This window comes from Panulirus ornatus, chromosome 18 (genome assembly GCF_036320965.1).
Source record: "Panulirus ornatus isolate Po-2019 chromosome 18, ASM3632096v1, whole genome shotgun sequence".
Lineage (NCBI taxonomy): Eukaryota > Metazoa > Arthropoda > Malacostraca > Decapoda > Palinuridae > Panulirus > Panulirus ornatus.
The window spans coordinates 43,226,079-43,249,712 of NC_092241.1; the positions used below are offsets into that span (position 1 = coordinate 43,226,079).

The following is a 23,634-nucleotide window of genomic DNA, read 5'->3' on the forward strand; positions in this document are numbered from 1 at the left end:
CCAAACCCAATCCAACCCGAAAACCTAACCAACCTAAGGAAAAGGGCAAAATGTCAGTATGGACCAAAGTGCCATCCAATAAATGAAATCATCACAGGACATGATTTAAAGGTCTGAGGGACTTGGCTGTGGACAGAAGGCAATATACATGACAACTGCAGAGTGGATGTGATATCATGGGGCCATTTTTCATGTTCCTTGTGAAACAGAGGAAACAGCAAACTAGTATAAATCAAATAAACTTTTGATCCATTTCTTTTATGTTTTTATAAGTTGTGTTGATATCTTTTACAAGTGTTTTCCTAGGCTTCTTACATGAATCAGCCCCACATTTTCCTCAATACACATAAATTCATGTCACTTTATATAGTAATATTAAATACAATAATCAAAATAAAGCTTTAAAACTGTCATTGTATTCTCTAAACACTACACAAGAATTACATTAAAGACAGCTCAATAAGAGATAATAACAATACAGACATAAACTAGACCTTTACTTGCTTTTGACATTCTAGTCAGAATAACCATGCCCCTCCCTCCAAGCTAATTAATCAGCTACCGGCCATTTTCCACATTATCTAAAAAATAAAACTAAAAACTTTAAATACTTTGGGTACATGTGTCTATGGTCAAACTGAACTTTCATTACCCTTAGGTTATAATTTGACGAGTCACCATGAATAACTTATTTCTTAGGACATTATTAGTATACTTTCCGAGTCTCGAAATGAGCTAAGACCCCATCAGACTTTAGGGAGTGGCCACTTGTAATACTTTTTACTTCTGTGACTATTTCAATTGAATTATGCCATCTATTTCATAAATTTTAAAAACTTTGATACATCTGGCATCATATTAATCTTTTCCTTAATTCCAGCTTAAAATTTTGAATAAAAAAAATGAAATTCAAGTTTCTGGAGGAAAAAACATTCAAATCTATTATATATATATATATATATATATATATATATATATATATATATATATCTTTCTTATACTATTCGCCATTTCCTGCATTAGCGAGGTAGTGTTAAGAACAGAGGACTGGGCCTTTGAGGGAATATCCTCACCTGGCCCCCTTCTCTGTTCCTTCTTTTGAGAGGGGAGGATTTCCAGCCCCCGCTCTATATATATATATATATATATATATATATATATATATATATATATATATATATATATATTAAACTTGAAAGTCATATTCAAACTTCATACATTAGGAAAAATAAACACTCATAGTGTTAGTTGACACCTTTTAGGGAACTGCAGTGAATCTGCTGTATTTTATTTTAGGGTTTAAGTGAACTAAGTTTCCTTATGATTGCTGAAGGTGAAACAGTTCCTCTGTGAAAAAAAAAAATCCATTGAAAACACTTTCTTCAATTATTGATGTTAGAATCGCCAAGCCTCTAAAGTAAAAAAAATTCACATACCCATAGCCTCCCAACTAGAGGTAAGACCACGTACCCATAGCCAGTGCGTACTTCAAAGCCAACTTCGCAAGTATCATGATGTTCCACTAACTGCAAAAATTCGATAACTATGATTTTAATTGCGTCCGTAAAGTACCACTTTACCAAAACATTATATTTGGTGGTATCCTAGCCATGCCATGATCACATGTGCTAAGCTACAATTTTATATCAATCTTTTATCAAATTTCTTTTATAGACAGGATATACTGGGCTCAATTTACATCATAGGGATTAAGACAATTTATATGGAACTATCATAGAGATCTATACCCGTTTGATGATATTGTTCTGTCCATAATAGCTAGGACAGGGAGAAATTCTTGGCCTGGACCCGTCCCTTTATCACTGGTCCTATGTCATCACACAGCGATTTCCCTTGGCTGTTCGTTGATACAAAATACTGGAGAATCCTTCAGTTATCGCACACAACTCATCACTAAGTTCACAGTTCAAAGGAGTAGTCAACAGAGTACCATAGCAAGCATTACTACGGCTTCAAGCCAAGGCCATGGACGTCCAGTCTCAGGTCACCACCTGACATAAGCATATTTACACCGGCACTAACTCCGTATTCTGACTATATATTCAGTACTCCAGAGTGTGAGATCATTGCATCACCTTACATATCCACAAGAGAAGACTTGAAACTTTACTTGAATTGATAATACTGGTGGGAAAAAGTAAAAATACTGACCGCTTCCTCTGAATGTTTGCCACGCTAGGGTGAGGATGGTGGGCGCCAGTGCTGCCATCTGTTGCCTCCCGCCACCACTACACATTGAGGGCTAGGGGGGTCGCCTCTCTACCTCCCTTACATACTCTTCCCTCCTGCAACAATTATAGAATGATTTAAAATACAACAATTCCTTCCCCTTCTATAATGTGGACGTCCAAAGAAGATAAAGGAGAATCCCACTTGTTCAATCATATTCAAAGCGTGCAATCAGTCTCTCTCAGTGCAGGGGACGTTCAGTGCGATACGTCTATGGTCGTGTGGTACTTTATCAATTTAATATAAATAATCAAACTCGTCCACTTCAAATATACTTATTCAGTAGATGTCTTCAGGATGCTGCGTATTGTCTATTTAGCTATGTTAATCCAAAAACCTGATTATGTGTACATGATATAATTTACTTAAGATTTCGCGGCCGCACGTTCGCATTAACGTAATCAGAAGCTTAATTTAGAAGTTAATCAACCGACTTAGAATAACACGGTAACATGGCCCATCCATATACCAGGAGATTAGCGATACATGGACATACACACTGTTTTTGATGAGCTTAAGCCTTATACACAGGAGACAGGTAATATTCTGAACTCACGAAAGTATTATATCAAGTTGAAATGTCCGTAGATTTGAGAACTTGTCTGTTCAAGTGTGGTGCTCCAGCCGTGGCAGAAGTCTTTCTGGAATCTAACTCACTAAACATGGAACAGTGAGGAAAATGCATTGTTATGCATTATATTTAGACCAGTCCCGCCATTCCCAGACGATACAGATATACAAGGTAGAAAGTCATGGAGACAAGTTCTTGGAGTATAAAATTTTCCATAATCTGCTTGTCATGGAACATACTAGGTGGGAGATGTAGATACGCCATCATTATTAAAGCTTATCTTTGAACACAGTAAGATAGAAATTGAAAATTTGAGACATTATACACCAATTAAGAAAAAAGTGAACATATAATGCTCGAGTGCGTGGTTAGCGAGGAACCAAGAGATATCTTATTGATTATATCGCCGAGGTGATGATAATACTGTGAACACCTTTGAATAATTTCCTATAGAACATACAATGGGAATGGGGTTTCTTACTGTAACATATGTCACCAATGGAAAGGTTCTGTGAATCTACATCGAAGTTAGAACATTGGTACTTTGAGCTGTAAATAGGGAGAAGGTTAAAGGAGAAAAGGTGTGGTCCAGTAAAAGATATAAGAAGGTAAAAAAAAAAAAAAAACACTGTTAGGGATGTACTATGGAAGTATAAACTGCATACCAACCAAAATATAATAAGTGACAAAATGAGTACAGCAAGAGAGGGAAAGAACACAAGAGACACTATGAAAAGAATATTTTGGACAAACCAGGTGATAATCCAAAACTTTTTCATACATTCATCAGGAGTAAATTGCCAATTCAAGTGCAGCTAATCAGGCTAAGGGATTCAGAGTAAGGACGTTTAGGACTATTTAAAGATGTGTGAAGAGCTAAATGACAAGTTGAAAATGGTTTTCTCCAGCGAGATGGAATAGTTACTAGCATTTAGAAAGCACGAAGTTGCTAGAAAAGACAAAAATAGATTGCTAAAGAGCCTTGACCAGGATAAGGTTCATGGTCCTGAAGATATCTCTCCGTGTGTGCTAAAGAAAAAATAATGCAGAACGCTTGATAACCGTTTGAAGCATTGTTTCATTAATATTGTGTCACCGGAGGAAGGCGTAATGCCAAGGAAGCATACAAGCGTGAATGTGCCTTTGTTTAAGAAACATTGGAAATTGCTCTGAACTGCAGCCTGGTCTCACAAACGAGTGTGTGTGGTTTATGAAAAATGGAAAAGATCATTAAAGAAGCAAATGAATTAGTACTTGCATAGGAATCATTACCTAGGAAAGCTACAACAAAGATTTAGGAAAAGGTTAAGCGTGTCAAAAGTAAGACGTCTATGAGACAAGTGAACTGCGTTGTTGAGAAGGATGGATTGTCTGTGTGCTCCTGAACATAGGCGATTTAAAAAAAATAAAACCTTTAGGCACGAATGAGGGAAAAACTCCTACAGATGGAGATATTACCTTAATGAAGGGAAAAAAAAAGATGGATGTTAGAAAAGCCTTCTCGAAACGAGTTGAGGTTTTAGCGACCCAATGTCGCTTCAGAAAGTGTCACCTTACTGGCGACGCCATAGCTGGCAGGCGGCAGCGTGTGACCCCACCGTTTTTCTCAAGCTGAAGGCTCCAGTCACAGACAAAAAAAACCACATCAAGGCCGGGCCTTAATGAAGTATAGATAGAATTATGAAAGAGGAAAAGAAAAGAAAGGAAAAAATATTTACGAATTTTGGAGGAAGTGAAAACCCGTCTTTTTGAATATGGTAGGTTATAGTTATTAGGTAGGACACGAGTGGGTACAGAGTTCCAAAGCTTCGAAGTTTAGGGAAAGAAGCAGGTATCAAACTGGCCCACCCTTGAGTTGCCGACGGCCATACAGCAGCAGCCTGCCAAGCATTGCGTGGTCTAGCCAGTGGTGGTGGCAGACAGGCAGCCAGCTCTCGGGAGCTAAAATCCAAAGTAGTACCTATAAAGAAGGGAAAAGTGAACCAACATTGCGGCGTAGGGCAAGGGGGGTCAAGTTTGGAATTTAGCCTGGGACAGTTTATAAGTCGGACCGCTATCGAGTAGACTCTCAGGTTTCCATACAGATGTGAGAGCAATACTCCATACAAGGAAGAATCAATCTTTTGTATAAACGGAACAACTGTCCAGAAGAAATGAAGTTTTGAAATCGAAACAGCACACACAGCTTCTTAGAGGCAAACTTAGCTATTCCCGTAATGTTGGGTTTCCGAGAAAGAATGGATGTTACAGTAATGACAAGTAAGTTCAATGTATTAAGAGCTGGCATTAGAGAACCGTCAAAGGAGAGACGAGAGTTATGAGGAGTTTTCGATAGAAAGATGGGTAAAAACTGGGTCTTGTAGGCATTACACTTAACTAGATTTCGTCAACCCACTGAGATATCCTGTCCAAGTCTGAGTTTATTAAGGAAGCTGTGTCAAGACGAGATGCAGATTGAGTTAAAGAAGAAGCAGAATTGAAGGATGTAGATGAATGCAGTGCTAAGTAGTCAGCGTATGAGTGCATTTGATCATCTGTGGAGGAAAGGAAATCGTTGATGAAGAAGGAGAAAAGTATGAGAAACAGGACAGAACCTTGAGGGACATCACTGTTGATGGACAAAGGGAGGGGGTGGGGGGCGGATAATTCATCAACAAGCACAGAGATAGATCGGCCAGAGGAGCTAGATGGGAAGGAGCAAAGTGAGAGAGGGAAGCGTAGAGATACTACACCCTGACCTAATTAATAATCGCCGGAAAATGTGTTTGGTGACTCTAAACTACGGCTGCACCTGCAATATTAATCCCTGACACCCACGCTCGATGTTCGGCGGTGGTAGATCAAAAGGTGCCGCTGTAATCATAGATGACCTGAATATTTCCAAGAAAGGCGCCGCTCTTACGGACCTAACCTCAGTCCAACAGCTTTGAGAGAGGTCAGGAATTTGCGATATTCAGCTTCGATGTCTCTGATTCCCTTTGGGAATAGCTACTCTTTCTAGACTTGTCCTCGTTGCTCTTGAATGCCTGGGTATCACCACAGGGAGGCAGTCAGGCAATCGACTGGTTGTAGACAAGTGCACCAATACGGTATCTGAAGTCGTGGCCATGTGACCAGACTCAAGCCGCCCACAGGGCGTCTCCTCCGTTAGGAGCCCAGTTTGACTCCTGATGTTTCATCTTCTGGACAGGTTTCATTGTAGTGCCTCATCTCCAACGTTTACCTTTGGCAGGACTCGCGTGGGACATCGTCTTCGCCCATCACGAGCAGCAGCTGTAACAAGGGACCTACGGCCTCGCCCGCGGCACTCCTGCAACCCTAGCACCCTCTCACAACTCCAGGAACCTCCTGCAATCCGAGCAAAATCCGGCAGCCACTCCAGGAGCCAAAATCCACACCCACCTCCTACAGGAGGTGCAGGTGGACACGGCATCCAAGCACTTCGCTCACGTGCTTCTGCTTTATCTGACATCTTCACCAGCATCACAGGACTGCTGCCAAGCCTACCTCGTAATTTTCAGACAGCCACAACTTACCTCTCCATTTCCGCTGTATTTCTTTACCTTCAGTAGCTCATCGTCTTTGGACTATTTGACCTTAAGTATCTCAATCAATAAAGCGTTGTTAGTGTTGTTTAACGTGTTTCCATGCCCTTCTTTCATCTTGGGGAAATATGCTATCCGATTGACATTTTTAACGGTTTAGTTTTGAGATAAAAATAAAACGCCTATTTTTCAACTATAGTGATATTCTGTTACTATCAATTGCATCACCACTTTTACGTTACAACTTTGATGAAATAAGTCTTTAAGTCTTTAAGAGTTTATATAAATTTAAGTTTGGCCTAACTCCTCAACAGTTTATAATTACACTCTATATATTTTATATATATATTCACTGTTTGCACATTTTTAATCAAGCCCGTTGTGGACATCCGGTGCATTTTTCTTAGTATGACAAATATCATTTGGATTATAGTTATTTTTGTTCGAAATATACTGTCGGCTAATTTGTAGGATTAGATAAAGATTTTGGCAGTATGTCTGGATCTGTTCTAGTTCCCGGTAGTAATCTGCAGGGCTTGCAGAATCTGAGACTTGAGTAGTGGTGTGACTATGAAGTAAAATTTTACTATGGAACCAAATATCTTGAGTTTGCTTCTGGAATTGATACCACTTAGTATAAATGAAATGTAATGATCTTAATGAAAAGTGTTCCTTCTTTATTTTAGGTGATTTTAAGAAGACCATGAAACGTTTTTTCACAAAAGAAAAGTGGAGCTGAAGGGCGAAAAAGACGAAAGATAGAGACACAGGAAGCCAAAAAATCAGCCAAGTTCCTCATGTCCTTCCTTGAAATGCCTGGATCAAGTAGTTTGAAAAGTTCCTTGGAGACACCTGCACCTGCTACATGTTTGTTGGAATCTGAAGATGGATCGAGTACAAATGTGTCACAAGCTAAAGAGGAAATAAAGTCAGATAAAACTGAGTATGACGAGGTTAAGAGTAGGGTGCCAGAGAGAATGTTAACATGAGAGGAGGGGAAGACAATGGAGTTGGTGATGATGTTGAATGTATTGACAAAAATTTACCTGACAAGATTGAACCTGAACACTGAACCTAGTGAAGTGGATGGTGTCAAAGAGTCTCGAACTGCCATACCAGAAGTAATCAAAGAACATGCCATTGGACTTCTGAAGTTTGACAAGGATATCGGAAAAGCAATTCTGTCTGATGCATTAAGAACAGAAAGTATAAAGTTGGGTTTAAAGTATTTCCAGATTAGTGAGGGGCCTTTCCTACCAACAAAGAACTGCTCAATGAACAAAACTTGGTTCAAGAGAAAACTGGGGAATGTTCATAGTGAGGAAGTGACTCGCAAATGGCTGGTCTATTCACCGTCTAAAAAGTCAGCATTTTGCATCTGTTGTCTTCTCTTTTCCAGGTCAGACCATCAATCCTCATTGGAACAAGAAAGGTTTAGTGTTCATGAAAATGCCAAGAATCACCAGAAGTGCTTCACCCAGTGGAAAATGGAAAGAAATTTAGCTGAGAACAGAGTTATGGACACGAAACTTGAATCACAGGTTGAGAAGCAAAAGCAGAAGTGGCGTGATATCTTGATAAGAATCTTTCACAGCATAGAATTCCTTGCAACTCAGAACCTGGCTTTGCAAGGATACAGAGAGTCACTTCAGCTAGACGATAATCATGACGCCAATGTAGGAAATTTTCTTGGCTTAGTGAAACTACTGACCATTTTTAATCCTGTCATGAAAGAACACTTGACCTATGTGAAAGGTCATGCTGGATCCACGTCTTATTTTTCACTAAGTGTCAAGAAAGCGTTCATCCACCTGACGGCATCCACTGTTCGCCAGTTTACTGAGAAGCATTCGTAGAGCCAAGTACTATGGTCTCATGTTCGACTCGACTTCTGAACAAGCACACCGTGAGCAGATGTCAGAGGTAGTGAGGTACGTGGAAGTTGATTTTGAGAGGAAAGTAATCTGTATTAAAGAGTCCTTCCTTTGTTTTATCCAGATAAGGCAGAAGGGTGCTAAGAGCTTGGTTGAAGACATCTTGAAACAGCTAAAGATATGCTTTCTCCAGATCCATAAATGCTACATACAAATCCATTTGCTTTTCTAAGTATTTCTCACATACATTCTTCAAAGGAAACACCTGATCCACTCATCCTCAACCACTAAACCCCACTGCTCTTCCATAATCTGGTGCTCTGTACATGCCTTCACCCTCTCAATCAATACCCTCCCATATAATTCACCAGGAATACTCAACAAACTTATACCTCTATAATTTCAGCACTCACTCTTATCCCCTTTGCCTTTGTACAATGGCACTATGCAAGCATTCCGCCAATCCTCAGGCACCTCACCATGAATCATACATACATTAAATAACCTTACCATCCAGTCAACAATACAGTCACCCCCCTTTTTTTTTTTTTTTAATAAATTCCACTGCAATACCATCCAAACCTGCTGCCTTGCCGGCTCTCATCTTCCGCAAAGCTTTTACTACCTCTTCTCTGTTTACCAAATCATTTTCCGTAACCCTCTCACTTTGCACACCACCTCGACCAAAACACGCTATATCTGTCACTCTGTCATCAAACACATTCAACAAACCTTCAAAATACTCACTCCATCTCCTCACATCACCACTACTTGTTATCACCTCCCCATTAGCCCCGTTCACTGAAGTTCCCATTTGCTCCCTTGTCTTACGCACTTTATTTACCTCCTTCCAAAACATCTTTTTATTCTCCCTAAAATTTAATGATACTCTCTCACCCCAACTCTCATTTGCCCTCTTTTTCACCTCTTGCACCTTTCTCTTGACCTCCTGCCTCTTTCTTTTATACATCTCCCAATCATTTGCATTTTTTTCCTACAAAAATCGTCCAAATGCCTCTCTCTTCTCTCTCACTAATAATCTTACTTCATCCCACCACTCACTACCCTTTCTAATTTGCGCACCTCCCACGCTTCTCATACAACAAGCATCCTTTGCGCAAGCCATCACTGCTTCCCTAAATACATCCCATTCCTCCACCACTCCTCTTACCTTCTTTGTTATCACCTTTTTCCATTCCGTACTCAGTCTCTCCTGGTACTTCCTCACACAAGTCTCGTTCCCAAGCTCACTTACTCTCACCACTCTCTTCACCCAACATTCTCTCTTTTTTTCTGAAAACCCCTACAAATCTTCACCTTCGCCTCCACAAGATAATGATCAGAAATCCCTCCAGTTGCACCTGGAAGAAGAAAGTTAAGAGTAAATGTGAATAAGAGCAAGGTTATTAGGTACAGTAGGGTTGAGGATCGAGTCAATTGGGAGGTAAGTTTGAATGGAGAAAAACTGGAGGAACTAAAGTGTTTTAGATATCTGGGAGTGGATCTGGCAGCGGATGGAACCATGGAAGCGGAAGTGAATCATAGGGTGGGGAAGGGGGCGTAAATTCTGGGAGCCTTGAAGAATGTTTGGAAGTCGAGAATATTATCTCAGAAAGCAAAAATAGGCATGTTTGAAAGAATAGTGGTTCCAACAATGTTGTATGGTTGCGAGGCGTGGGCTATGGATAGGGTTGTGCGCAGGAGGGTGGATGTGCTGGAAACGTGATGTTTGAGGATAATATGTGATGTGAGGTGGTTTGATCGAGTAAGTAATGTAAGGGTAAGAGAGATATGTGGAAATAAAAAGAGTGTGGTTGAGAGAGCAGAAGAGGGTGTTTTGAAATGGTTTGGTCACATGGAGAGAATGAGTGAGAGAGTGGTGAGAATAAGTGAGCTTGGGAAGGAGACTTGTGTGAGGAAGTACTAGAGAGACTGGGTACAGAATGGAAAAAGGTGAGAACAAAGGTGGTAAGGGGAGTGGGGGAGGAATGTGATGTATTTAGGGAAGCAGTGATGGTTTGCGCAAAGGATGCTTGTGGCATGAGAAGCTTGGGAGGTGGGCAAATTAGAAAGGGTAGTGAGTGGTGGGATGAAGAAGTAAGACTATTGGTGAGAGAGAAGAGAGAGGCATTTGGACGATTTTTGCAGGGAAAAAATGCAAATGAGTGGGAGATATATAAAAGAAAGAGGCAGGAGGTCAAGAGAAAGGTGCAAGAGGTGAAAAAGAGGGCAAATGAGAGTTGGGGTGAGGGAGTATCATTAAATCTTAGGGAAAATAAAACGATGTTTTGGAAGGAGTTAAATAAAGTGCGTAAGACAAGGGAACAAATGGGAACTTCAGTGAAGGGGGCTAATGGGGAGGTGATAATAAGTAGTGGTGATGTGAGAAGGAGATGGAGTGAGTATTTTGAAGGTTTGGTGAATGTGTTTGATGATAGATTGACAGATATAGCGTGTTTTGGTCGAGGTGGTGTGCAAAGTGAGAGGGTTAGGGAGAATGATTTGGTAAACAGAGAAGAGGTAGTAAAAGCTTTGCGGAAGATGAAAGCCGGCAAGGCAGCAGGTTTGGATGGTATTGCAGTCGAATTTATTAAAAAAAGGGGGTGACTGTATTGTTGTATGTATGATTCATGTTGAGGTGCCTAAGGATTGGCGGAATGCTTGCATAGTGCCATTGTACAAAGGCAAAGGGGATAAGGGTGAGCGCTCAAATTATAGAGGTATAAGTTTGTTGAGTATTCCTGGTAAATTATATGGGAGGGTATTGATTGAGAGGGTGAAGGCATGGACAGAGCAACAGATTGGGGAAGAGCAGTGTGGTTTCAGAAATGGTAGAGGATGTGTGGATCAGGTGTTTCCTTTGAAGAATGTATGTGAGAAATACTTAGAAAAGCAAATGGATTTGTATGTAGCATTTATGGTTCTGGAGAAGGCATATGATAGAGTTGATAGAGATGCTCTGTGGAAGGTATTAAGAATATATGGTGTGAGAGGCAAGTTGTTAGAAGCAGTGAAAAGTTTTTATCGAGGATGTAAGGCATGTGTACGTGTAGGAAGAGAGGAAAGTGATTGGCTCTCAGTGAAAGTAGGTTTTGCGGCAGGGGTGTGTGATGTCTCCATGGTTGTTTAATTTGTTTATGGATGGGGTTGTTAGGGAGGTGAATGTAAGAGTTTTGGAAAGAGGGGCAAGTATGTATATATGTATGTATTTATTACATTATGTCTCCCCTGATGATGTGATTACTACACGGGAACTACACTACTTGGGAACTTAACGTGTTTCATTTTTCCCCGTGGACTCACAGGAATATCTTGGTCAAGTGCAAAATTGTGATCCTTTCCTATATACATACCTCTAAATTTCAACGTATACATAAATATATATATATATATATATATATATATATATATATATATATATATATATATATATATATATATATAAATATATATATATATATATATATATTTTTTTTTTTTTTTTTTTGCTTTGTCGCTGTCTCCCGCGTTTGCGAGGTAGCGCAAGGAAACAGACGAAAGAAATGGCCCAACCCACCCCCATACACATGTATATACATACGTCCACACACGCAAATATACATACCTACACAGCTTTCCATGGTTTACCCCAGACGCTTCACATGCCTTGATTCAATCCACTGACAGCACGTCAACCCCGGTATACCACATCGCTCCAATTCACTCTATTCCTTGCCCTCCTTTCACCCTCCTGCATGTTCAGGCCCCGATCACACAAAATCTTTTTCACTCCATCTTTCCACCTCCAATTTGGTCTCCCTCTTCTCCTCGTACCCTCCACCTCCGACACATATATCCTCTTGGTCAATCTTTCCTCACTCATTCTCTCCATGTGCCCAAACCATTTCAAAACACCCTCTTCTGCTCTCTCAACCACGCTCTTTTTATTTCCACACATCTCTCTTACCCTTACGTTACTTACTCGATCAAACAACCTCACACTACACATTGTCCTTAAACATCTCATTTCCAGCACATCCATCCTCCTGCGCACAACTCTATCCATAGCCCACGCCTCGCAACCATACAACATTGTTGGAACCACTATTCCTTCAAATATACCCATTTTTGCTTTCCGAGATAATGTTCTCGACTTCCACACATTCTTCAAGGCTCCCAGGATTTTCGCCCCCTCCCCCACTCAATGATTCACTTCCGCTTCCATGGTTCCATCCGCTGCCAGATCCACCCCAGATATCTAAAACACTTTACTTCCTCCAGTTTTTCTCCATTCAAACTTATCTCCCAATTGACTTGACCTTCAACCCTACTGTACCTAATAACCTTGCTCTTATTCACATTTACTCTTAACTTTCTTCTTTCACACACTTTACCATATATATATACATATATATATATATATATATATATATATATATATATATATATATATATATATATATATATATATATATATACATATATATATATATATATATATATATATATATATATATATATATATATATATATATATATATATATATATATATATATATAATTTTCCAAAAGAAGGAACAGAGAATTGGGCCAGGTGAGGGTATTCCCTCAAAGGCCCAGACCCTTGTTCTTAACGCTACCTCGCTAATGCGGGAAATGGCGAATAGTTTGAAAGAAAAAGAAAGAATATATATATATATTTTTTTTTTTTTTTTTTTTTTTTTACTTTGTCGCTGTCTCCCGCGTTTGCGAGGTAGCGCAAGGAAACAGACGAAAGAAATGGCCCCCCCCCCCCCCATACACATGTATACACATACGTCCACACACGCAAATATACATACCTACACAGCTTTCCATGGTTTACCCCAGACGCTTCACATGCCTTGATTCAATCCACTGACAGCACGTCAACCCCGGTATACCACATCGCTCCAATTCACTCTATTCCTCGCCCTCCTCTCACCCTCCTGCATGTTCAGGCCCCGATCACACAAAATCTTTTTCACTCCATCCTTCCACCTCCAATTTGGTCTCCCTCTTCTCCTCGTTCCCTCCACCTCCGACACATATATCCTCTTGGTCAATCTTTCCTCACTCATTCTCTCCATGTGCCCAAACCACTTCAAAACACCCTCTTCTGCTCTCTCAACCACGCTCTTTTTATTTCCACACATCTCTCTTACCCTTACGTTACTCACTCGATCAAACCACCTCACACCACACATTGTCCTCAAACATCTCATTTCCAGCACATCCATCCTCCTGCGCACAACTCTATCCATAGCCCACGCCTCGCAACCATACAACATTGTTGGAACCACTATTCCTTCAAACATACCCATTTTTGCTTTCCGAGATAATGTTCTCGACTTCCACACATTCTTCAAGGCCCCCAGAATTTTCGCCCCCTCCCCCACCCTATGATCCACTTCCGCTTCCATGGTTCCATCCGCTGCCAGATCCACTCCCAGATATCTAAAACACTTCACTTCCTCCAGTTTTTCTCCATTCAAACTCACCTCCCAATTGACTTGACCCTCAACCCTACTGTACCTAATAACCTTGCTCTTATTCACATTTACTCTTAACTTTCTTCTTCCACACACTTTACCAAACTCAGTCACCAGCTTTTGCAGTTTCTCACATGAATCAGCCACCAGCGCTGTATCATCAGCGAACAACAAATGACTCACTTCCCAAGCTCTCTCATCCCCAACAGACTTCATACTTGCCCCTCTTTCCAAAACTCTTGCATTTACCTCCCTAACAACCCCATCCATAAACAAATTAAACAACCATGGAGACATCACACACCCCTGCCGCAAACCTACATTCACTGAGAACCAATCACTTTCCTCTCTTCCTACACATACACATGCCTTATATATATATATATATATATATATATATATATATATATATATATATATATATATATATATATATATATATATATATATATATATATATATATATATATATCTTACCCTTACGTTACTTACTCGATCAAACCACCTCACACCACACATTGTCCTCAAACATCTCATTTCCAGCACATCCATCCTCCTGCGCACAACTCTATCCATAGCCCACGCCTCGCAACCATACAACATTGTTGGAACCACTATTCCTTCAAACATACCCATTTTTGCTTTCCGAGATAATGTTCTCGACTTCCACACATTCTTCAAGGCTCCCAGAATTTTCCATTCAAACTTACCTCCCAATTGACTTGACCCTCAACCCTACTGTACCTAATAGCCTTGCTCTTATTCACATTTACTCTCAATTTTCTTCTTTCACACACTTTACCAAACTCAGTCACCAGCTTCTGCAGTTTCTCACATGAATCAGCCGCCAGCGCTGTATCATCAGCGAACAACAACTGACTCACTTCCCAAGGTCTCTCATCCACAACAGACTTCATACTTGCCCCTCTTTCCAAAACTCTTGCATTCACCTCGCTAACAACACCATCCATAAACAAATTAAACAACCATGGAGACATCACACACCCCTGCCGCAAACCTACATTCACTGAGAACCAACCAATCACTTTCCTCTCTTCCTACATCGTACACATGCCTTACATCCTCGATAAAAACTTTTCACTGCTTCTAACAACTTGCCTTCCACACCATATATCCTTAATATCTTCCACAGAGCATCTCTATCAACTCTATCATATGCCTTCTCCAGATCCATAAATGCTACATACAAATCCATTTGCTTTTCTAAGTATTTCTCACATTCTACAAAGCAAACACCTGATCCACACATCCTCTACCACTTTGAAACCAAACTGCTCTTCCCCAATCTGATGCCCTGTACATGCCTTCACCCTCTCAATCAATACCCTCCCATACAATTTACCAGGAATACTCAACAAACTTATACCTCTGTAATTTGAGCACTCACTCTTATCCCCTTTGCCTTTGTACAATGGCACTATGCAAGCATTCCGCCAATCCTCAGGCACCTCACCATGAATCATACATACATTAAATAACCTTACCAACCAGTCAACAATACAGTCACCCCCTTTTTTAATAAATTCCACTGCAGTACCATCCAAACCTGCTGCCTTGCCGGCTCTCATCTTCCGCAAAGCTTTTACTACCTCTTCTCTGTTTACCAAATCATTTTCCGTAACCCTCTCACTTTGCACACCACCTCGACCAAAACACGCTATATCTGTCACTCTGTCATCAAACACATTCAACAAACCTTCAAAATACTCACTCCATCTCCTCACATCACCACTACTTGTTATCACCTCCCCATTAGCCCCGTTCACTGAAGTTCCCATTTGCTCCCTTGTCTTACGCACTTTATTTACCTCCTTCCAAAACATCTTTTTATTCTCCCTAAAATTTAATGATACTCTCTCACCCCAACTCTCATTTGCCCTCTTTTTCACCTCTTGCACCTTTCTCTTGACCTCCTGCCTCTTTCTTTTATACATCTCCCAATCATTTGCATTTTTTTCCTACAAAAATCGTCCAAATGCCTCTCTCTTCTCTCTCACTAATAATCTTACTTCTTCATCCCACCACTCACTACCCTTTCTAATTTGCGCACCTCCCACGCTTCTCATACAACAAGCATCCTTTGCGCAAGCCATCACTGCTTCCCTAAATACATCCCATTCCTCCACCACTCCTCTTACCTCCTTTGTTATCACCTTTTTCCATTCCGTACTCAGTCTCTCCTGGTACTTCCTCACACAAGTCTCGTTCCCAAGCTCACTTACTCTCACCACTCTCTTCACCCAACATTCTCTCTTTTTTTCTGAAAACCCCTACAAATCTTCACCTTCGCCTCCACAAGATAATGATCAGAAATCCCTCCAGTTGCACCTGGAAGAAGAAAGTTAAGAGTAAATGTGAATAAGAGCAAGGTTATTAGGTACAGTAGGGTTGAGGATCGAGTCAATTGGGAGGTAAGTTTGAATGGAGAAAAACTGGAGGAACTAAAGTGTTTTAGATATCTGGGAGTGGATCTGGCAGCGGATGGAACCATGGAAGCGGAAGTGAATCATAGGGTGGGGAAGGGGGCGTAAATTCTGGGAGCCTTGAAGAATGTTTGGAAGTCGAGAATATTATCTCAGAAAGCAAAAATAGGCATGTTTGAAAGAATAGTGGTTCCAACAATGTTGTATGGTTGCGAGGCGTGGGCTATGGATAGGGTTGTGCGCAGGAGGGTGGATGTGCTGGAAACGTGATGTTTGAGGATAATATGTGATGTGAGGTGGTTTGATCGAGTAAGTAATGTAAGGGTAAGAGAGATATGTGGAAATAAAAAGAGTGTGGTTGAGAGAGCAGAAGAGGGTGTTTTGAAATGGTTTGGTCACATGGAGAGAATGAGTGAGAGAGTGGTGAGAATAAGTGAGCTTGGGAAGGAGACTTGTGTGAGGAAGTACTAGGAGAGACTGGGTACAGAATGGAAAAAGGTGAGAACAAAGGTGGTAAGGGGAGTGGGGGAGGAATGTGATGTATTTAGGGAAGCAGTGATGGTTTGCGCAAAGGATGCTTGTGGCATGAGAAGCTTGGGAGGTGGGCAAATTAGAAAGGGTAGTGAGTGGTGGGATGAAGAAGTAAGACTATTGGTGAGAGAGAAGAGAGAGGCATTTGGACGATTTTTGCAGGGAAAAAATGCAAATGAGTGGGAGATATATAAAAGAAAGAGGCAGGAGGTCAAGAGAAAGGTGCAAGAGGTGAAAAAGAGGGCAAATGAGAGTTGGGGTGAGGGAGTATCATTAAATCTTAGGGAAAATAAAACGATGTTTTGGAAGGAGTTAAATAAAGTGCGTAAGACAAGGGAACAAATGGGAACTTCAGTGAAGGGGGCTAATGGGGAGGTCATAATACGTAGTGGTGATGTGAGAAGGAGATGGAGTGAGTATTTTGAAGGTTTGGTGAATGTGTTTGATGATAGATTGACAGATATAGCGTGTTTTGGTCGAGGTGGTGTGCAAAGTGAGAGGGTTAGGGAGAATGATTTGGTAAACAGAGAAGAGGTAGTAAAAGCTTTGCGGAAGATGAAAGCCGGCAAGGCAGCAGGTTTGGATGGTATTGCAGTCGAATTTATTAAAAAAAGGGGGTGACTGTATTGTTGTATGTATGATTCATGTTGAGGTGCCTAAGGATTGGCGGAATGCTTGCATAGTGCCATTGTACAAAGGCAAAGGGGATAAGAGTGAGCGCTCAAATTATAGAGGTATAAGTTTGTTGAGTATTCCTGGTAAATTATATGGGAGGGTATTGATTGAGAGGGTGAAGGCATGGACAGAGCAACAGATTGGGGAAGAGCAGTGTGGTTTCAGAAATGGTAGAGGATGTGTGGATCAGGTGTTTCCTTTGAAGAATGTATGTGAGAAATACTTAGAAAAGCAAATGGATTTGTATGTAGCATTTATGGTTCTGGAGAAGGCATATGATAGAGTTGATAGAGATGCTCTGTGGAAGGTATTAAGAATATATGGTGTGAGAGGCAAGTTGTTAGAAGCAGTGAAAAGTTTTTATCGAGGATGTAAGGCATGTGTACGTGTAGGAAGAGAGGAAAGTGATTGGTTCTCAGTGAAAGTAGGTTTTGCGGCAGGGGTGTGTGATGTCTCCATGGTTGTTTAATTTGTTTATGGATGGGGTTGTTAGGGAGGTGAATGTAAGAGTTTTGGAAAGAGGGGCAAGTATGTATATATGTATGTATTTATTACATTATGTCTCCCCTGATGATGTGATTACTACACGGGAACTACACTACTTGGGAACTTAACGTGTTTCATTTTTCCCCGTGGACTCACAGGAATATCTTGGTCAAGTGCAAAATTGTGATCCTTTCCTATATACATACCTCTAAATTTCAACGTATACATAAATATATATATATATATATATATATATATATATATATATATATATATATATATATATATATATATATAATATATATATATATATATATATATTTTTTTTTTTTTTTTTTTTGCTTTGTCGCTGTCTCCCGCGTTTGCGAGGTAGCGCAAGGAAACAGACGAAAGAAATGGCCCAACCCACCCCCATACACATGTATATACATACGTCCACACACGCAAATATACATACCTACACAGCTTTCCATGGTTTACCCCAGACGCTTCACATGCCTTGATTCAATCCACTGACAGCACGTCAACCCCGGTATACCACATCGCTCCAATTCACTCTATTCCTTGCCCTCCTTTCACCCTCCTGCATGTTCAGGCCCCGATCACACAAAATCTTTTTCACTCCATCTTTCCACCTCCAATTTGGTCTCCCTCTTCTCCTCGTACCCTCCACCTCCGACACATATATCCTCTTGGTCAATCTTTCCTCACTCATTCTCTCCATGTGCCCAAACCATTTCAAAACACCCTCTTCTGCTCTCTCAACCACGCTCTTTTTATTTCCACACATCTCTCTTACCCTTACGTTACTTACTCGATCAAACCACCTCACACTACACATTGTCCTTAAACATCTCATTTCCAGCACATCCATCCTCCTGCGCACAACTCTATCCATAGCCCACGCCTCGCAACCATACAACATTGTTGGAACCACTATTCCTTCAAATATACCCATTTTTGCTTTCCGAGATAATGTTCTCGACTTCCACACATTCTTCAAGGCTCCCAGGATTTTCGCCCCCTCCCCCACTCAATGATTCACTTCCGCTTCCATGGTTCCATCCGCTGCCAGATCCACCCCAGATATCTAAAACACTTTACTTCCTCCAGTTTTTCTCCATTCAAACTTATCTCCCAGTTGACTTGACCTTCAACCCTACTGTACCTAATAACCTTGCTCTTATTCACATTTACTCTTAACTTTCTTCTTTCACACACTTTACCATATATATATACATATATATATATATATATATATATATATATATATATATATATATATATATATATATATATATATATATATATACATATATATATATATATATATATATATATATATATATATATATATATATATATATATATATATATATATATATATATATATATATATAATTTTCCAAAAGAAGGAACAGAGAATTGGGCCAGGTGAGGGTATTCCCTCAAAGGCCCAGACCCTTGTTCTTAACGCTACCTCGCTAATGCGGGAAATGGCGAATAGTTTGAAAGAAAAAGAAAGAATATATATATATTTTTTTTCTTTTTTTTTTTTTTTTACTTTGTCGCTGTCTCCCGCGTTTGCGAGGTAGCGCAAGGAAACAGACGAAAGAAATGCCCCCCCCCCCCCATACACATGTATACACATACGTCCACACACGCAAATATACATACCTACACAGCTTTCCATGGTTTACCCCAGACGCTTCACATGCCTTGATTCAATCCACTGACAGCACGTCAACCCCGGTATACCACATCGCTCCAATTCACTCTATTCCTCGCCCTCCTCTCACCCTCCTGCATGTTCAGGCCCCGATCACACAAAATCTTTTTCACTCCATCCTTCCACCTCCAATTTGGTCTCCCTCTTCTCCTCGTTCCCTCCACCTCCGACACATATATCCTCTTGGTCAATCTTTCCTCACTCATTCTCTCCATGTGCCCAAACCACTTCAAAACACCCTCTTCTGCTCTCTCAACCACGCTCTTTTTATTTCCACACATCTCTCTTACCCTTACGTTACTCACTCGATCAAACCACCTCACACCACACATTGTCCTCAAACATCTCATTTCCAGCACATCCATCCTCCTGCGCACAACTCTATCCATAGCCCACGCCTCGCAACCATACAACATCGTTGGAACCACTATTCCTTCAAACATACCCATTTTTGCTTTCCGAGATAATGTTCTCGACTTCCACACATTCTTCAAGGCCCCCAGAATTTTCGCCCCCTCCCCCACCCTATGATCCACTTCCGCTTCCATGGTTCCATCCGCTGCCAGATCCACTCCCAGATATCTAAAACACTTCACTTCCTCCAGTTTTTCTCCATTCAAACTCACCTCCCAATTGACTTGACCCTCAACCCTACTGTACCTAATAACCTTGCTCTTATTCACATTTACTCTTAACTTTCTTCTTCCACACACTTTACCAAACTCAGTCACCAGCTTTTGCAGTTTCTCACATGAATCAGCCACCAGCGCTGTATCATCAGCGAACAACAAATGACTCACTTCCCAAGCTCTCTCATCCCCAACAGACTTCATACTTGCCCCTCTTTCCAAAACTCTTGCATTTACCTCCCTAACAACCCCATCCATAAACAAATTAAACAACCATGGAGACATCACACACCCCTGCCGCAAACCTACATTCACTGAGAACCAATCACTTTCCTCTCTTCCTACACATACACATGCCTTATATATATATATATATATATATATATATATATATATATATATATATATATATATATATATATATATATATATATATATATATATATATATATATATATATATCTTACCCTTACGTTACTTACTCGATCAAACCACCTCACACCACACATTGTCCTCAAACATCTCATTTCCAGCACATCCATCCTCCTGCGCACAACTCTATCCATAGCCCACGCCTCGCAACCATACAACATTGTTGGAACCACTATTCCTTCAAACATACCCATTTTTGCTTTCCGAGATAATGTTCTCGACTTCCACACATTCTTCAAGGCTCCCAGAATTTTCCATTCAAACTTACCTCCCAATTGACTTGACCCTCAACCCTACTGTACCTAATAGCCTTGCTCTTATTCACATTTACTCTCAATTTTCTTCTTTCACACACTTTACCAAACTCAGTCACCAGCTTCTGCAGTTTCTCACATGAATCAGCCGCCAGCGCTGTATCATCAGCGAACAACAACTGACTCACTTCCCAAGGTCTCTCATCCACAACAGACTTCATACTTGCCCCTCTTTCCAAAACTCTTGCATTCACCTCGCTAACAACACCATCCATAAACAAATTAAACAACCATGGAGACATCACACACCCCTGCCGCAAACCTACATTCACTGAGAACCAACCAATCACTTTCCTCTCTTCCTACACGTACACATGCCTTACATCCTCGATAAAAACTTTTCACTGCTTCTAACAACTTGCCTTCCACACCATATATCCTTAATATCTTCCACAGAGCATCTCTATCAACTCTATCATATGCCTTCTCCAGATCCATAAATGCTACATACAAATCCATTTGCTTTTCTAAGTATTTCTCACATTCTTCAAAGCAAACACCTGATCCACACATCCTCTACCACTTTTGAAACCAAACTGCTCTTCCCCAATCTGATGCCCTGTACATGCCTTCACCCTCTCAATCAATACCCTCCCATACAATTTACCAGGAATACTCAACAAACTTATACCTCTGTAATTTGAGCACTCACTCTTATCCCCTTTGCCTTTGTACAATGGCACTATGCAAGCATTCCGCCAATCCTCAGGCACCTCACCATGAATCATACATACATTATATAACCTTACCAACCAGTCAACAATACAGCCACCCCCTTTTTTAATAAATTCCACTGCAGTACCATCCAAACCTGCTGCCTTGCCGGCTTTCATCTTCCGCAAAGCTTTTACTACCTCTTCTCTGTTTACCAAATCATTTTCCCTAACCCTCTCACTTTGCACACCACCTCGATCAAAACACCCTATATCTGCCACTCTATCATCAAACACATTCAACAAACCTTCAAAATACTCACTCCATCTCCTTCTCACATCACCACTACTTGTTATCACCTCCCCATTATCCCCCTCCACTTAAGTTCCCATTTGCTTCCTTGTCTTATGCACTTTATTTACCTCCTTCCAAAACATCTTTTTATTCTACGTAAAATTTAATGATACTCTCTCACCCCAACTCTCATTTACCCTCTTTTTCACCTCTTGCACCTTTCTCTTGACCTCCTGCTTCGTTCTTTTATATATCTCCCACTCATTTGCATTTTTTCCCTGCAAAAATCTCTTTCACTAATAATCTTACTTCTTCATCCCACCACTCACTACCCTTTCTAATCTGCCCACCTCCTACGCATCTCATGCCACAAGCATCCTTTGCGCAAGCCATCACTGCTTCCCTAAATACATCCCATTCCTCCCCCACTCCTCTTACCTCCTTTGTTCTCACCTTTTCCATTCTGTACTCAGTCTCTCCTGGTACTTCCTCACACAAGTTTCGTTCCCAAGCTCACTTACTCTCACCACTCTCTTCACCCCAACATTCTTTCTTCTTTTCTGAAAACCCCTACAAATCTTGAACTTCGCCTCCACAAGATAATGAGCAGACATCCCTCCAGTTGCACCTCTCAGCACATTAACATCCAAAAGTCTCTCTTTCGCGCGCCAGTCAATTAACACGTAATCCAATAACGCTCTCTGGCCATCTTTCCTACTTACATACGTATACTTATGTATATCTCTCTTTTTAAACCAGGTATTCCCAATCGCCAGTCCTTCTTCAGCACATAAATCCACAAGCTCTTCACCATTTCCATTTACAACACTGAACACCCCATGTATACCAAGTATTCCCTCAACTGCCACATTACTCACCTTTGCATTCAAATTACCCGTCACTATAACCCGGTCTCGTGCATCAAAACCACTACCTCACTGGTGACTGAGTTTGGTAAAGTGTGTGAAAGAAGAAAGTTAAGACTTAATGTGAATAAGAGCAAGGTTATTAGGTACAGTAGGGTTGAGGGTCAAGTCAATTGGGAGGTAAGTTTGAATGGAGAAAAATTGGGGGAAGTAAAGTGTTTTAGATATCTGGGAGTGGATCTGGCTGCGGATGGAACCACGGAAGCGGAAGTGAATCATAGGGTGGGGGAGGGGGCGAAAATTCTGGGAGCCTTGAAGAATGTTTGGAAGTCGAGAACATTATCTCGGAAAGCAAAAATGGGTAACATGCAGGAGGGTGAAAGGCGTGCAAGGAATAGAGTGAATTGGAACGATGTGGTATACCGGTGACGACGTGCTGTCAATGGATTGAACCAGGGCATGTGATTCGTCTGGGGTAAACCATGGAAAGTTCTGTAGGGCCTGGATGTGGAAAGGGAGCTGTGGTTTCGGTGCATTATTACATGACAACTAGAGACTGAGTGTGAACGAATGGGGCCTTTGTTGTCTTTTCCTAGCGCTACCTCGCGCACATGAGGGGGGAGGGGGTTGTTATTGCATGTGTGGCGAGGTGGCTATGGGAATAAATAAAGACAGACTATGAATTATGTACATGTGTATATATGTGTATGTCTGTGTGTGTATATATATGTATACATTGAGATGTATAGGTATGTATATTTGCATGAAAGAAAAGGTCAACGTACCTGGGTTTACACAATTTCTAGTCTTTTATAACTGATGATGGCAAGGTATTTTTGCAAACGAAACTA

The 23,634-nt window shown here is 40.7% G+C and overlaps 2 protein-coding genes across 6 annotated transcripts in view; one reads left to right on the plus strand and one right to left on the minus strand.

Moving 5' to 3' along the window:
- The window catches only part of CkIIbeta (casein kinase II subunit beta), a 598,395-nt gene extending 596,089 nt beyond the window's left edge, over positions 1-2,306 (minus strand). Inside the window, exon 1 of one of the 5 annotated variants that reach the window (XM_071672999.1) lies at positions 2,173-2,306. Coding sequence is in view for 2 of the 5 variants with exons in the window: in XM_071672996.1 (XP_071529097.1) it covers positions 2,097-2,230 (134 nt within the window). In the remaining 3 variants the exon portion in view is untranslated. Of the gene's footprint in view, positions 1-1,748 lie in introns of all 5 variants that reach the window. The other 4 variants (XM_071673001.1, XM_071672996.1, XM_071673000.1 and 1 more) reach the window with 4 other exon arrangements.
- Positions 2,307-7,370: 5,064 nt separating this feature from the next.
- Positions 7,371-8,222, plus strand: LOC139754936 (uncharacterized). The gene has a single exon (XM_071672755.1). It carries the CDS (start codon positions 7,371-7,373, stop codon positions 8,220-8,222), a length of 852 nt encoding a protein of 283 aa, XP_071528856.1.
- The last annotated feature ends 15,412 nt before the right edge of the window (positions 8,223-23,634 follow it).

Excerpts from the sequence above, each read along its gene's own strand:
- LOC139754936 (XM_071672755.1), top strand. The coding sequence starts at position 7,371 with ATGGAGTTGGTGATGATGTTGAATGTATTGACAAAAATTTACCTGACA.